The sequence below is a fragment of the Mauremys mutica genome, chromosome 1, assembly GCF_020497125.1.
Source record: "Mauremys mutica isolate MM-2020 ecotype Southern chromosome 1, ASM2049712v1, whole genome shotgun sequence".
Taxonomy (NCBI): Eukaryota; Metazoa; Chordata; order Testudines; family Geoemydidae; genus Mauremys; species Mauremys mutica.
In genome coordinates, this window is record NC_059072.1 from 95,160,592 (window position 1) to 95,174,653 (window position 14,062).

At 53.5% G+C, this 14,062-nt stretch overlaps 1 protein-coding gene across 1 annotated transcript; it reads right to left on the minus strand.

The window, feature by feature from the left end:
• Positions 1-1,326: 1,326 nt before the first annotated feature.
• On the minus strand, positions 1,327-5,816 carry LGALS1 (galectin 1). Its single transcript, XM_044985951.1, has 4 exons — positions 5,697-5,816; positions 3,409-3,488; positions 1,868-2,039; positions 1,327-1,551 (listed from the first exon to the last, which is right to left on the minus strand). Exons 1-4 carry the CDS (start codon positions 5,703-5,705, stop codon positions 1,405-1,407), a joined length of 408 nt encoding a protein of 135 aa, XP_044841886.1. The 5' UTR covers positions 5,706-5,816; the 3' UTR covers positions 1,327-1,404.
• Positions 5,817-14,062: the final 8,246 nt, after the last annotated feature.

The window sequence follows — 14,062 nt, forward strand, 5'->3', positions numbered from 1 at the left end:
GCCCTAAGCGCCACATAGATTTCATGCTTGGAATCCAAAGTAAATTAGTAGAGGGAAACCCTAGTGTAGTCTGTAGCATGGGCACGGTGCACACGAAGCAGGGACAATAGATCAATTATCTTTGAGAGTATGGCTGGCAAAGAAGTACTGCGCTGCTCCTAGTGGAACCCACACACCTCTGGGTGTGGTGTTCTGTCCCATCTAGTGGCACTGAGACCACTTAGAGAGAGAGAGAGAAAATGAGTTTGCTCTACAGCCTTTGCTAACAGCCAGTTGGCTTTTAGCTCATGCAGTAGCGGCTCATGCACTAAGCTCTAGAAGTCCCTGGTTCGATCCTGCCCACCACCGACCAGGGTCTGTTGGTGTTATACTAGTGCTACTTCAGGATGGCTAGCAGCTCTAGGAGACAGAACAGTTGGTGTTGTGAGAGTAAGATGGGCCTTCACCAATGAATGTACGTAGAAGTGAGACAACCTAGTACACAGGTCCGGCTCCAGACCGTGGGGCGGCATTGTCGGGGCAGGGCGGCATTTGGCTCCGGCGGACCTTCCGCAGTCATGCCTGCAGGAGGTCCCCTGGAGCCCGGGACGAGAGGACTTGCCGCAGGCATGACTGCGGAGGGTCCCCTCTTCCCGCGGCTCTGCTTGAGCTCCCGCAGGCATGACTGCGGCGGGCGTGCTGGTCCCGCGGCTCGGACGGAGCTCCCGCAGGCATGCCTGCGGATGCTCCACCGGAGCCACACACCCGCTGCAGACGCTTCTGCCCCGGCCGCGGGACCGGGGAAGGGTGGCACACCGCGCCGCCCTGCTTGGAGCGCCGTAATTTATAGAGCCGCCCCTGCTAGTACACCCCACTCCCGTGCCTCCATACAACTCTGTACACATTCAGTGTTGACATGGGAGCAACCACTGTTATTCTAATCAAGGTCTTAGACCTCTTGAGCAGTTCTGCAGTGTTTAGTGACGTGTAGAGTCAGGACTAGACACATTTACCAGACTCCTTTCAGTCTGAACAAGTGTGAAGCTAGATCCTGATATTTTTTTTTTTTTTAGTGCAATAAGCTAAGTAGAGCAATTCATTAGTGCCAGGCACAGCCACCCTGCTATAGAATTACTTTCTGTTATTGATATTTTGGTCACATTATCCTGGTCCTTCAGGAAGTCCACCCTCCAGTGTCCCCAGAGAGGCTATTGGACAACAAACCAAAAGCTGGCCCAATCCCACTCAGCTACACAAGGTGCCATCAGATCTGACAGAAGGAAGTGACAGACCCAGGAATGGATGTGGAGTGCTGTGGGAAATACAGAAGACACAAGAAAGAGCTAGTTGGTTTAGTAGACCAAATTCAGTGGTGTTTATTGTGTTTCCTTTTAAATATCCCTTTGGAGTGTGAGGAGTGGGAAGTTATTCCAACTGGATGGATTTGATTGTGAAGTCACCTTCTGCATTCAAGAAGTCGATGACCTGGAGACCCAACCGGTTAGGGAACTTGAACTGATGGTTGTTTGGCAAAGCAATTGTTAGATTACTTGGGTCATGAGTGATGAACATCTGCAAGGGAGGAACACAGAGGACATGTCTGCCAGAGTCTGCTAGATGCCCATCTTCTCCTCCTGCCCTGCCCAAGTAGCAAGATCTTTAAACTAGAGCGTGGGGCTGGAGCAGCTACTTACTGGTTGTCAGGACTCTGCCTAACCAGCATAGATATGTGGAAGGTGGGTGTGGTCTCCTGCCCAGACAGGGTCCTGCCCAACTTCTTAGACTGAGCCCCCTCTGTGTAATACTTCAGCCCTCCCTTTCAGGGACATAGCTGAGTGTGTCCCATGTACAGGGACACCACCCACATCCAGGTCATTCCAGGCCTCACCTCCACATTGGTGCCCTCCTGGAAGGGGAAGGCTGATTCTCTCTGCTCAGCACCCCACTCCCCTTTGTCCATGGAGTTGCACACGATGGTCCTCACATCCCCATGAGCATCAAAACGTGGATTGAAGTGCAGCACTACGTTGGCTTGGTCTTTCCCTAGGTTCAGCACAAAGCTGCAAGATGGAAGAAATAAGTGAGACACTGGCAGCCTCATGCATGGCACCCCAGACTGCAGCAGCACCATATGCTCTTACCTCTGTGGCCTTGGGGGTCACCTCAATCTGACCAGCACCAGGTCAGAATTTGTATAGGAGCCCTTCAAGAAAGGAGGAATTGAGGAGTGAGTAGGGGGTGTGCTTTCCTCTGAGGCACTGCCCCAGCAGGGTGCGGTCTTTTGGCTAGAGACAGAGACCCTGGATACTTGGGTCCACAGCAATTTTCAGAAGAGGAAGGGTGGGGCGTTAGCCCTGACCAGCTTGGAGAATTGCATTCTGCACCCTGAAGTCCCCCTGGGGTTTCAATTGGGTGCTACATTCTTCCCTTTGTATCCTAAATGAGTAATTGTTGCTGTTCCCTGTTAAACAGCTGCCACCTTCCACCACAGAGGCAATTGAAGCAATTACTGACTTATTAATAAGCACATCTCATCCCACAGGATCTTCCAGGGGAAAAGCCATTCTTCCCTATGGGCCTCCTCCCTCCCTCAGGGCTCTCAGTCATGCAGACAAAAGCGTACTGTTTAGGGAGAGGCAGCACAGAAGGCTGTGCGAGATGCTATCACACTTCAAAGGGAATGGGAAGAGTTGGGACATGTTTCTCCTTGGAATGCCAGTCTGTTCCCAGGGTGGGAGCCAAACTCCCCTCCCACAAAGCAGGCGAGCCCTGCCAACCATACACAAAGGGGACACAGACTCGCTGGGCTTTGGTGGCCAGACATGCTGGATCTCAGGCTATGAAGCCCAGGGAGGAGAGTGGGTTTCAGAGCCTGAGCCATCTATACGGCTATATTTAGCCCTGTAACACAAGCCTGAGTGTAGAGACCGGGGCTCTGGCGACAGCATTTGTGGGTTTTTTATTTTGCTGGGTAGAGACCCCACAGGTACATCTAGGCACTAACTCTACCAAGGCTGCCTCTGCCTGGCAGAGCTGCACCACAGCCCTCCTCCAACCAAAAGCCCCACCTGCCTGCTCACCACACCCTGAGGGAGGCCATCTCCTTCTTCACACTGAGCTCCTCCATTTCCCCTCTCTGCACTACAGGGGATGTCGGTTGCTACCAGGGGAGGGGACTGGTGGACTTACATCTGGTTCTACTTATCCTCTTGGCAGAAGGGGGAGGGGGGAGATTGCCTCCATGTATGTTAAGTAGTGACGCACTGGAAAGTGCTGCTTTAGGCATTAACCCTTTCAAAGCCACTCCCCTCTCCCACGGCAAGGGGGAATCCTTCCCTCCGCCCCATAGTCAAAAAGGTCCTGCCATGTTCCCTAGACCCCTCTGTACACTCCCCCTCTACCCATCCCAACCCCCCCAGCATGACTTACCTCTTGGCACCTGCAGCGATTTCACCCTTCACTCCAATGCGCTTTCCAGCCTTGACACCCATGTTGGTACAAACTATTCCCTGAGGAATCCAGAGAGGGACATGTTAATCCCATGGGTTCTGGCTCTGTTAGCTGCGCCCCTCCTGCACCCCACCCAGCCTGCAGTAAGAAACAGGGCATAAGTATGGAAGTGAGAGACTGAGCTTTTTGGGGACAAGTGCTGGGGACAGGAGAAGGTGTTGGCCCATCACTTCAGGCAGTGAGAGACAGGCTCCACCTCCCCACACACCCAAGGAGGAGTGCCAAAGACTACACCCACTAGGAGTGACCTATAACGGTTGGGGCATTCACTGCTTCCCCTACGGAAACTAACTTATTCTACAAGGGGAAAATCTTACCCCACCTGGCTTCCCTCCAGAAACATGAGTCCTAAATGGCTCCTGAAATCTAAACCTGACTACACACCCCATATGCAAGACAGCTTCGGCCACACACTCTCCCCCCCATCCTCCGACTTAGCAGCTCCCAAGTCTTAACACACCAGCCCAGCTGCATTGGAGCAGAAGCCCCTTTGGTTAGGTATGAGCACAGACTCCTACCACTGGTTGCAGCCCCATTGTGGATTGGTAGCATCTGAAGCTTTTGCCCCAGGATAGCTACTGTGAAGCATGCATTTGTATGGTGGGGTGGTCTGAATGGTTGTCTACATCCCCCGGGTGACCCAAATGGTATTAACTGGGCTCCTTGTTGCAGCCTCAGAGCTAGGATTGAGGTGGGCATGTGCAACTGAACTCACTCCTTCAGAACTGCTCCCCCAGACCAGATCTGAACATGAGGTAACCGCTGACTGTGCTGGCCCTGCTCTGTGGCCAGAACCCCTCTGCCCCGTCCAGTTTCCCAGTGCTCGTAGATCAGCAACTTTTTACCAGCCTAGAGTTTCTCTGAACTGCTCTTCCTCCTCTGCACCACTAGGGAAACAGGAGAAAGAGGGCAGCCTGCCAAAGACCAGAGCCTCAGCAGGAGAGAGTCGTGACCACACCCAGGGGCAGCTGCAGGCACCAGCACGCCAAGTGTGTGCCTGGGGCGGCAAGCCATGGGGGGCACTCTGCTAGTCGCCGCGAGGGCGGCAGGCAGGTTGCCTTCGGCAGCATGCCTGCGGAGGGTCCGCTGGTCCCACGGCTTCGGCAGACCTCCCGCAGGCTGCCGCCGAATCCGCGGGACCGGGAACCTCCCGCAGGCAAGCCGCCGAAGGCAGCCTGCCTGCCGTGCTTGGGGCGGCAAAATACCTAGAGCCCACACCCATTCTAGAACCACATAGTGCCACAGGGTTCAGATTAGGACTGCAAGGCACTTTCACCGTGGCTCAGGCATTTCACCCACTCCCAGGCCCAGCCTCCTAGCTGTGGACTCATTTTGCAGCTTCCAACATACCCAGGGTCCCAGCCCCACACCCGTCTCTGTCCCCAGCAGCCAATGAGCAAACAATAGCAACTAACTGGAACAGAGTCCCTGGGCACAATCTATGCATCTGGGCTGCACTGTCTAAAGTCATTCCTCCTCCCACCACTCTAAGGATGAGAAAGGAGAGAGAGTGGGTATTTCCTAGTCATTCCCCTAAGGTAGGAGGGGGAAGACCAGTAGGTACAACAACTCCTTTGGTATTAGCCCCTTCAAGCAACTCCCTTGCAGCCACTCCCTGTTGCAACTCCACCCTGCTGGTCCTTTCACTCCCCAACAGCCGCCTTTGAAAATAGTTAAAAAAAAAATAATAATTTTTTTTGACAGCTTCATGCCACAAACAAGTACAAGTAGTGGGGCGAGGTATTCTGGGCATAGGATGTTCAGAAAGAGCCTGATGCTGTTACAACAGTATCCCATTTGTGGGTAGGAAAGGGGGGAGTCACTAGCGGAAGAGTCATCTAGGCATTGAAGCAACTGCAAACTATTCCCCACCCAAAAAACCCCACCCCGTCCCCATGAAGGGAGCAGAGAAGAGCCTTGCTGGGGAGCAGAGACAGACCTCGCTGCTCTCATCGGAGTTCAGTTCTTGTAAAACCTCACTGCCCCACTCTTCTCCTGGATTACAGGACATTAAAAGGGGACAGCACAGCCCACTTCAGATCACACCACCCTTTCATCCCTTCTAGGCAGCACAGACAACCCTCAGCAAAGCCCCCCCCCAACTCCCTCCAGCTTGCCAGCGCAGTCACCCTTTGCAACACCCCACTGATTTCACCCCTCTGTTCCTGCAGCCAACACCACAGGCACAAGCCGCCCCATTCACTCACGCAAGACATGATGATGGTGCTGCTCTTTTAACTCTCCCTCCAGCTGCTGAGATCTAACAGACAGATGTGGGCAAGGGCTGGGCTGCTCCCATGCCCTTAAATAGTTGGGCAGCTGATGAGTCACCCCCTGAGTCACCCCTCCTTCAGCCAATCAGAAATAGCAACTGGGGGTGGGATGGGGTGGGATTTTGAAGATAGGTCACACCCTCCCAAAAGCTATCCAGGCAGAGCTTTCTCCCCAGCCCCCGGATGCTAAACCCCACCTCCCCCAAGCAGCCAGCCAGTCATTGGAGTCAGATCCTGCTCCCGTCGCCACAGAGCCAATGGAAAATAGTTTTAGGATGAGAGTGTTTTAAACAAAAATCCAAGATTTTCAAAGAAAAATATCCCAAACCGTTAAACTGAATGAGAATTGGCAGGGTGGGGTGGGGCAGGGCTAGACCCTTCATTCCAGACAGCCTAGGGTGGCTAGAAGCACCACAGCCAAAGTGGTGCATGCATGGGGGACCAGAAGTGGTCCATGCAAAATGAATTGGGAGCTTCTCTGCCTATCCAGAGAGGATTGGGACAGGATTCTTGGGATCTGAGCTCCATTCTCAGCTCCTGACATTGTGGCCACCAGTGCACACCCAATGCTGGCCAGCCCACCACCTGATACAGCCCAGATCCATACAGCCCCCAGTCAAGTCACTCAGGGAAGAGAGGCATAACAGCTGGGAGGCAAGTGACTCCAACTCAGCTGTCCTGCATGGTGCATGCCCACCACCATTCTGGGGGGAGGTGGGTGAAGCTTTCTGGGGCACCCAGTGCTTGTGCAGATCTGTCCCAAATTTCAAATCCACCCCTGAGTAGACAGTGTGGGTAGCATTGTGTTCAGTCACAATGGACCGTTCCCATAGGTTCTGCATATTATCTACCACATCGGGTTAGGTCCATGCTGAGGGTGATTCATTGTGGAGTGAAAGGGCTGCTCTGGAAAAAGTTACTTCATTGCAAAACGGCTCAACTATAATTAAATCTAAAGAACAGAGTGAATCCAGGCAGTGGGCCAAGCCTCTGCTCTTGTGGTTTACGGCTTTGCTTGTCTTTTTTTTTTTTTGTTTCTAAATCACAAGGCAAGCTGAGAGGCTCCTTCAAGAGTCCCAGAAATGAAATGCATGTGCGCTCATTCTCTGAGAGGCCCGCCATGCCCACATTTACTGTGTGGAGCTCCCATCCCCCCCAAGGGTAAAACTAACTCTAGAGTCCATTTAATTCCTTGATAGAACCGTTCAGGACAGAGGATCATCAGCAGAGCTGGGAGGGAGAACTCAGGACCGGGATAGCAGGAGGGGCTGCAGGTCAGGAATCGGGCGCATGGGCAGAGCTGTGGTGTGGTGCAGGGCAGGATTGGTACAGCAGGAGGTATTGTAGTGCAGGAGAGAGGCACCTTGGCAAAGATGTGGGGGTGCTGCAGGTCAGGGCTGTGGTGCATTGGCAGAGATCTGCATAGGTGTAGGTGCTTGAGCAGGGGGACCTCAGGCATGCTGCAGGGCAATAGACACTCCCAGCCCCCAAATAATCAGCTACTCCTGGGCCAAAAGGGTGGGAATGCTGTTGCCTTTTATATTCAGTCACAGGCTCCTCTTTGCTGACCCCCGCAAACTCACCGAGTCAAATAGCAGAGCTCTTAGCAGATGCCTGTGATAAAAATCAGTCCCCGGCAGCATCTCCCTGGGGTGACTCATCCGAATATGACTGCCCATAGAAATTGAATTAGCAGCTGCGGGAGAGCCTGGTTGACTCTATGCCATGGACACAATCAGCCAGAATCATTAATAGAAACAGTGTTACCAGAGAATGAAAGAGAGAGGCATGAGTTCCCCAGTGCGGCTGGGGAAAGAATAGGTCCAATTCAGTGAGGCTGCACGAGCATGCCAAGCTACACACGCGTTGCCATAGTGTAAGAAAAAGACAGGCCTCCTCAGTGATCGCCCTTGACTCCAGGGTGTCACCCCAGGACTGGCCTGGGACCAGTGTGTTTGGGAGAGAGGCTCAAGAAAGAGCAAAGGGTGTGCCATTCCCCTTCCCAGCCAACACTGGGCAGAGCTCCCTTCCCACCCCCAAGACAGAGCGGACGACAACGTGCTCTTGAAAATGCACGAGGGCACTTCCCGTGGGCAGGGGACTGATTTGTGTTTCATTTTTTCCACAGCTCTAAAACCTCCCTTTACAGATGTAAATGTCAGGGCCCAGCTGCTCAACAGCTGGATTTTGCCCTGCTCTTTCCTGGAAGGGGCTCAGCAGGGCTGATTTGCACGGTTCTTTTCTGTGACTTGGCAAGGTTGACGGAGGGGAGGCTGATAGAGGGGAGGCTGTGGCTGCACATGAAATAGCTGCACGCAGGTTCCTGGACATTAGATGCATTGCATGTGCCTCCCACCCCTCCCCACAGTCATCTAGTCAAACCCCATCTAGTTTCCCAATGTCTCAGCCATGCCCATTTGCTTGTTCTTGAAAGGGTTCCTTGGTTTTGCCCTCTCGCCCACCCCCATGGAGGACTCTCTGTCTGGCAAGGAGGGCTGCATGTCACCCCTCCTTTCATCAGCCAGAGGGAGGGTGTTCCTGGGACGTGTTGCTAAGCCTTGCCACTCCCGATCTGCCTGCACAGCACCCCCAACCCAGAAGAACAGCATGGGGCCCTTCACTCCCTTCGGATGTACTTTGCAGATTGAAAGATGCTGAAAAACCATCTGCCCAGATGTTGTCCCAACCACCACTGTTGTGGTGTGAAATGTCCCGCTTCTTCTTCAGCAAGGGCTTGTCCTCAGTGCCAATGGCCAGGCTGCCCCGGTTACCAAAGTGTGGGAGACCACTCGACACCTGGGAAAGACCGGCGGGAGAGGCTGCCTACTCCTCAGGAGGCCGTATTCTCTAATCGCTTGGCAAACTCACCCCAGCCCTGCATTCTCAGGGGTCTAAACTGAACTCAGCACTTGTAAAAGGTGCTGCCCTAGTGCCTGGGCTGCTGTATACACACACAACAAATAGGGCCAGTGGTCGCTTCCCCTGCACACCACCCTGCCCATGTGCCTCAGCCCCGCTGCAAAGGAACGTCCTTTGGGATGAGCAGGGAGTTCCCCCTCGGTGCTCCATTCTGCCCTGGGCTTGGGAGGTAGGAATGTTGACAAGGGGGCCGACCACTGGACACAAGTCTCCCTAGGACGTGAACATTGCAGCTCATTGCCGTCCTGATGGCTGAAGTTCTCCATTCCTACCAGCTGAACCAGTGGAGCCAAAGAAGGCCAATACCAGCTCAGGGTTGCACTTTAATATGTACAGACAGATGGAGAATGGCAGAGGCACCTCATGGGAGTAAAGGGATGAACACAACCATACGATCCCACATAGACAGGGGCTGTTCTAAGCCGATAAAAGCTGAATACAGCTCTGCATCTGCCTCAGTTAAGTCAAGGGTGGGTGTGCGAGTGCATCATTGGAAAGAGATGGGTAAATGCACCAACATAGAACAGCAAGCCGGGGCCTTATCTCATGTCATCTAATTTCCGTGCAGTCTCTAGCAGCTGCAGGATGCTTTTAAGATCAACAATAGCTGATAAGTCACGTGACCACTGGGTGGCAAAGCAGCTACATTTGCAGGGTGAAGAAGCCTCCTTCAGCAATGGAAAGTCCCCAGCACCTGTGGGCAGGATGACCCTGTTGCCAGGCAGCCGGAGGAGATGGCAAGAGGCCCAGCTAGATGCAGTGACTGCCCCGTCTCCACCAGCTGTACTCTCAGATCCCCAACTTGCTTTTGGCAGGTCTGCCCCATCCCCACAGTGAGCTCAGTCTTGGCAAGAGGCACCTGTTAAGTGGTCTGGGGCACTTGATAGTCCTCTCTATGCATAGGACAAACAGCAGGACTGCCGGCTTCCCACATATATCACCCCTTGGCAACCCCACTGTAGGGGACACGTACAGGCTAAAATGGGGAATTCACTTGAGCTCCGGCCACCTTTAGCATTTCTGCTTAGACTGTCACCAAGGGAGGCAAGTGGGCCAAGATTTTGAAAAAGTGACTAGCGATTTTGCGTGCCTTGGTTAAGAGGAACCCAACTTGAGACAACTTTAGGGGGCCTGATTTTCAGAAAGTGCTGAGCACTCGGCCTCTGCAAATCAGGCCCTGCTAAGGCGCCACAGGTCCCTAATTAGGTACTCAGAATCACGAATTAACTTTGGCAGATCTTGGCCTTAGCCGGTGAATGGGGTTTACATGGCATAGCCAGCCTTTGGAGGTGGACTGAGACCACCGACAGCCTTGACAACAGAGGTTGTGCAGGTCTCACAACTAGTCCAGTGCAAACAAGAGAGGCAAATGTGAGGCAGCAAGAGAGGGAAAGCTGCACTTCCTAATTCATTCTCCACATAGGACACCGCCCCAAGGGCTGAGGGAGCCACAGGATCCCTTCTTTACCCCATCGCCACACGGTCCTGCAACCACACAGACAAGCTCGACACAGCTCCCTCAGGAGGGCTTGTCGCTGGGAAGTGAGGCAAGGTTTCTCTGTGCCATACCCCTCACCCCAGCTCCTTCCCATTGAGCAAGAACACAGAGATGGGTCTGGTCCAGCAAAGCCTCTCTTGAGGCACCTTCCCTAGCAAAAGGATGCTTTGCAATTTGAAAACAGCTAAAACATCTTTTAGGCAGCAGCAGTTGTCATAAGCACTACATTTGGCTACATTTCCTTTAGCCGTGGAAAGTCCTCCATGCCTGGGGGCCGGGGCCAGGGTGTCCTGGGTACTCCAGAATGAGAGGAGACAGCACAACCTCCAGCGGGAGGAGGTGGCCCCACCCTCTTGCTGGATTGCACTCTCCTAGCCACCCTTGCACATACCTTGGCAAATGCACACCAATCCCGGATTGTCAGCCTCCTACATTGATCTCCGCACTTACAAAACTTGCCAGACTGTCAGCACGACTGCCTGGACAGCTCTGTTAACACACAGAACAGGTAGTGGCAGTGCAAGTTTCCCACACACACCGTCCTCTGCCGGCCAAGGTGCCTCACCCCTGTTCTGGAGGAACCATCTATCGAGAGGAACAGGGAGTTCACCCTTCATGGCCCATGCTGCTGTTGGCTTTGTGGCTGATGCTGCCAATGAGGGGGCCTGTTAGGCCCAGACCCTCAAAGGTATTTAGGTGCCTAACACCCTGATTTCACCTGGAAGTGAGGTGCCGATATACCTTTGAGGATCTGGACCTTAGTACCTACTAAAGGGCACAAGTCTCACTAAAATGGCCACAGCTCATTGCAGTCTCAATGACTGAGATCCTTCATGTATACGCCCTGCCCCATGGAAACTAACCAGATGGCCCAGTAAAGAAAGCTAATTTCTGCCCAAGATCCCATTTTACTCTGTATAAACAGAGGAGCGTCACCTCATGGGCTTCTAGGGGCGAGTATTGGATTAGACTCCTCCAGCTCATTCTCCTGTACATGCCCACGGCTTAAAGCAACACAGGCTGGATTTTGCTCCCCAGATGCTTCAGCTGAGTGCAGGTATGTGTGTGCGCTGTCTCCATGCATTACTGCAAACAATGCTGCATGTATAGACCCCACCAGCACCGGAGAGAAAGTTGAGGCCCCTACCTCATAGCCCAGACTCAGAGGCGGGCAAACGACGGACCGCGGGACCGTCAGCCACATCTAGCCTGCTGGACCGTCCTGCCCAGCCCCCGAGCTCCTGTCCCGGGAGGCTAGCCCCGGCCCCTCCCCCTCAGCCTCAGCTCGCTTGCTCCGCTGCCGCCGGTGCAATGCTCTGGGCAGCAGAGCTGTGAGCTCCTGGGGCAGCGCAGCTGCAGAGCCCGGCCTGACCTGGTCTCTGTGCTGCGTGGCGGCAGTGGTGTGGCCTAGCTGCAGCGCCGCCAGCCACTGGTGCTCCAGGCAGCACGGTAAGGGTGCAGGTAGGGGGGGTTGGATAGAGGGCAGGGGAGTTTGGGGTGGTGGTCAAGGGGCAGGGGTGTGGATAGGGGTTGGGCAGGAACAGGAGATTGAATGGGGGCAAGGGTCACGGGGGCAGTCAGGAAAGAGCAGGGGTTGGATGGGGTGGCAGGGGGTAGTCAGAGGACAGGGAGAAGGGGTGGTTGGAAAGGGCAGCGGGGGTCCAGGGGTGGTCAGGGGACAGGGAGCGGGGGTGTGTGAATGGGGCAGGGGTCCTGGGGGACCCATCAGGGAACAGGGGGGTTGGATGGGGCAGAAGTCTTGGGGAGGGGGGCAGATAGGAGGTGGGGGCCTGGCCCCGACCTCCTCCCCTAACCGGCCCGCCATACAATTTACAAAACCCGATGCGGCCCTCAGGCCAAAAAGTTTGCCCGCCCCTGGTGTAGTTGCTAGTAGGACTGGTACTCCTTGGTGCTAAGCAGTCCTCTTCTGGGGAGACTTAGTACCAAAGCTACCACCAGTGCCTTAGAGAGAAGGGTCTCCTTTCTCTTCCTGAAGGGTGGTTGGTTCCAGACCCCAGGGGTGGTGTGTGTAGGATGCTTGCCCTGTTCCAGTGCAGGGGAAGACTAGCGCGCTGGGAACACAATGCGTCATGCTGCCCTCTGCTGGTCTGCAGTAATGAGGATGGTGTGGCCAGGGCCATTGCAGCCTTTCCACTGTTGAAGGAGGAAGGCGATTCTTGAAACACAAATCTGGTGGTTGTGGCCACTGTTGTTGAGATGAGGTATCTGATGTTTGCAATCTGCAAAGCATCCTCTTGCTGTGGCCCCAAAGGGGCTCTGTGTGAAAGAACCCAGTTTGCTCCGCTGGCTCAGTGGGAGCTGTGCATGCGGGGGGGTGGGGGGGAGCCTCTTGTGGCTTTCCACTGACAAACCCTCCTTTGGCCAACTGAAGGAGCAGGGTGAGTGAGGCCCTGAGGGAGTTGCATCAAGTCTCCAAGGGCTGGGGTCCGGGAAGATGGATAAGAGATTGGGTCCTTTGGTCACATGTACCCTGTACTTTGGCTCTCCACGCAGAGGATACAGCAGGCAGCATCCTCCTGCTATCTCCTGCGTTTACACGGGGATAGTTGTGGAGAGAGAAGGGGGAGTGGTGTTAGCAAGGCTAATGCATTTACCACAAGCCTCTGCACTTTCCACTCCAAGCAGAAAGTGCACTGCTGCTTTAACCCTGCCTTTCATCACCCTCACGCACAGCTCAGACTAATAGAATAGGTTAGTTTAAATTTACCCACAACTTCCCCCTGGGGAAAGGAAGAGAGGCAGAGGGAAATCAGCCTGCGTGACAGCTGGCAGTAACATCACCAAGTGCATTGCTGCAAGGCGTGCAGCTGCTATGGTTAGGCGTGTGGTACAGTTACTGGACTAGGGTAATGAGATGGGGATCTTAGACCAGTTCATAACGAGACACACAAACCCTGCTCACACTAGTGTTCCCCTGGAGGTCAGGCTCAGCAGAAAGGAAACAGAGGGAGAGGACATTTCTTTCCCTCACTTTTATTCTTGTAGCAGAGGGGTGGGCAAACTTTTTGGCCTGAGGGTTTCATAAATTGTATGGAGGGCCGGTTAGGGGAGGGGGTCGAGGGCAGGCTCCACCTCCTATCTGCCCCCCCGGGACTCCTGCCCCATCCAACCCCCCCGTTCCCTGACAGCCCCATCCACACACCCCTGCTCCCTGTCCCTTGACCGCCCCTTGACCCCCACCACTCCCTCCAACCACCCCTTCTCCCTGTCCCCTGACTACCCCTGGGACCCCAGCCCCCATTCAACCCCATTCCCCCCCAACCCCCATCCACACCCTCAGTGGTTTCCCCAGGAATTGAAATTAGGGGGGGTGTTTGAATTTACAGGGGGGATGTCAGGACCAATGAGATATATAAAAGAGATATGAATAAAGTAAATGTTTTGTTAGGATGATGCAAATTTAACATAAGAATAATGCATGTTACACCAAAACACATAACAGGTCTAGATTTCTAAAAAAATATAAATTAAAAAAAGTATTTAATTTAAATTGACTTTTGAAAAGTAAGCCATCATGGGATAAATGGGAAGTCCTCTCATGGATCAGTAACTGGTTAAAAGATGGGAAACAAAGGGTAGGAATAAATTATCAGTTTTCAGAATGGAGAGAGATAAATAGTGGTATCCCTGAGGGGTCGGTATTGGGACCAGTACTGTTCAACATACTCATAAATGATCTGGAAAAATGGGTAAACAGTGAGGTGGCAAAATTTGCAGATGATACAAAACTATTCAAGATAGGTAAGTCCCAGGCAGACTGTGAAGAATTACAAAGGGATCTCACAAAACTGGGTGACTGGGCAACAAAAATAGCAGATGAAATTCAATGTTGATAAATGCAAAGTAATGCACATTGGAAAAC

Coding starts and splice junctions, on each gene's coding strand:
- LGALS1 (XM_044985951.1), bottom strand. Junction 2,040..3,408: donor ATCGCTGCAGGTGCCAAGAG/GTAAGTCATGCT, acceptor TCCATCTTGCAG/CTTTGTGCTGAACCTAGGGA. Junction 1,552..1,867: donor AGGAGGGCACCAATGTGGAG/GTGAGGCCTGGA, acceptor CCTCCCTTGCAG/ATGTTCATCACTCATGACCC.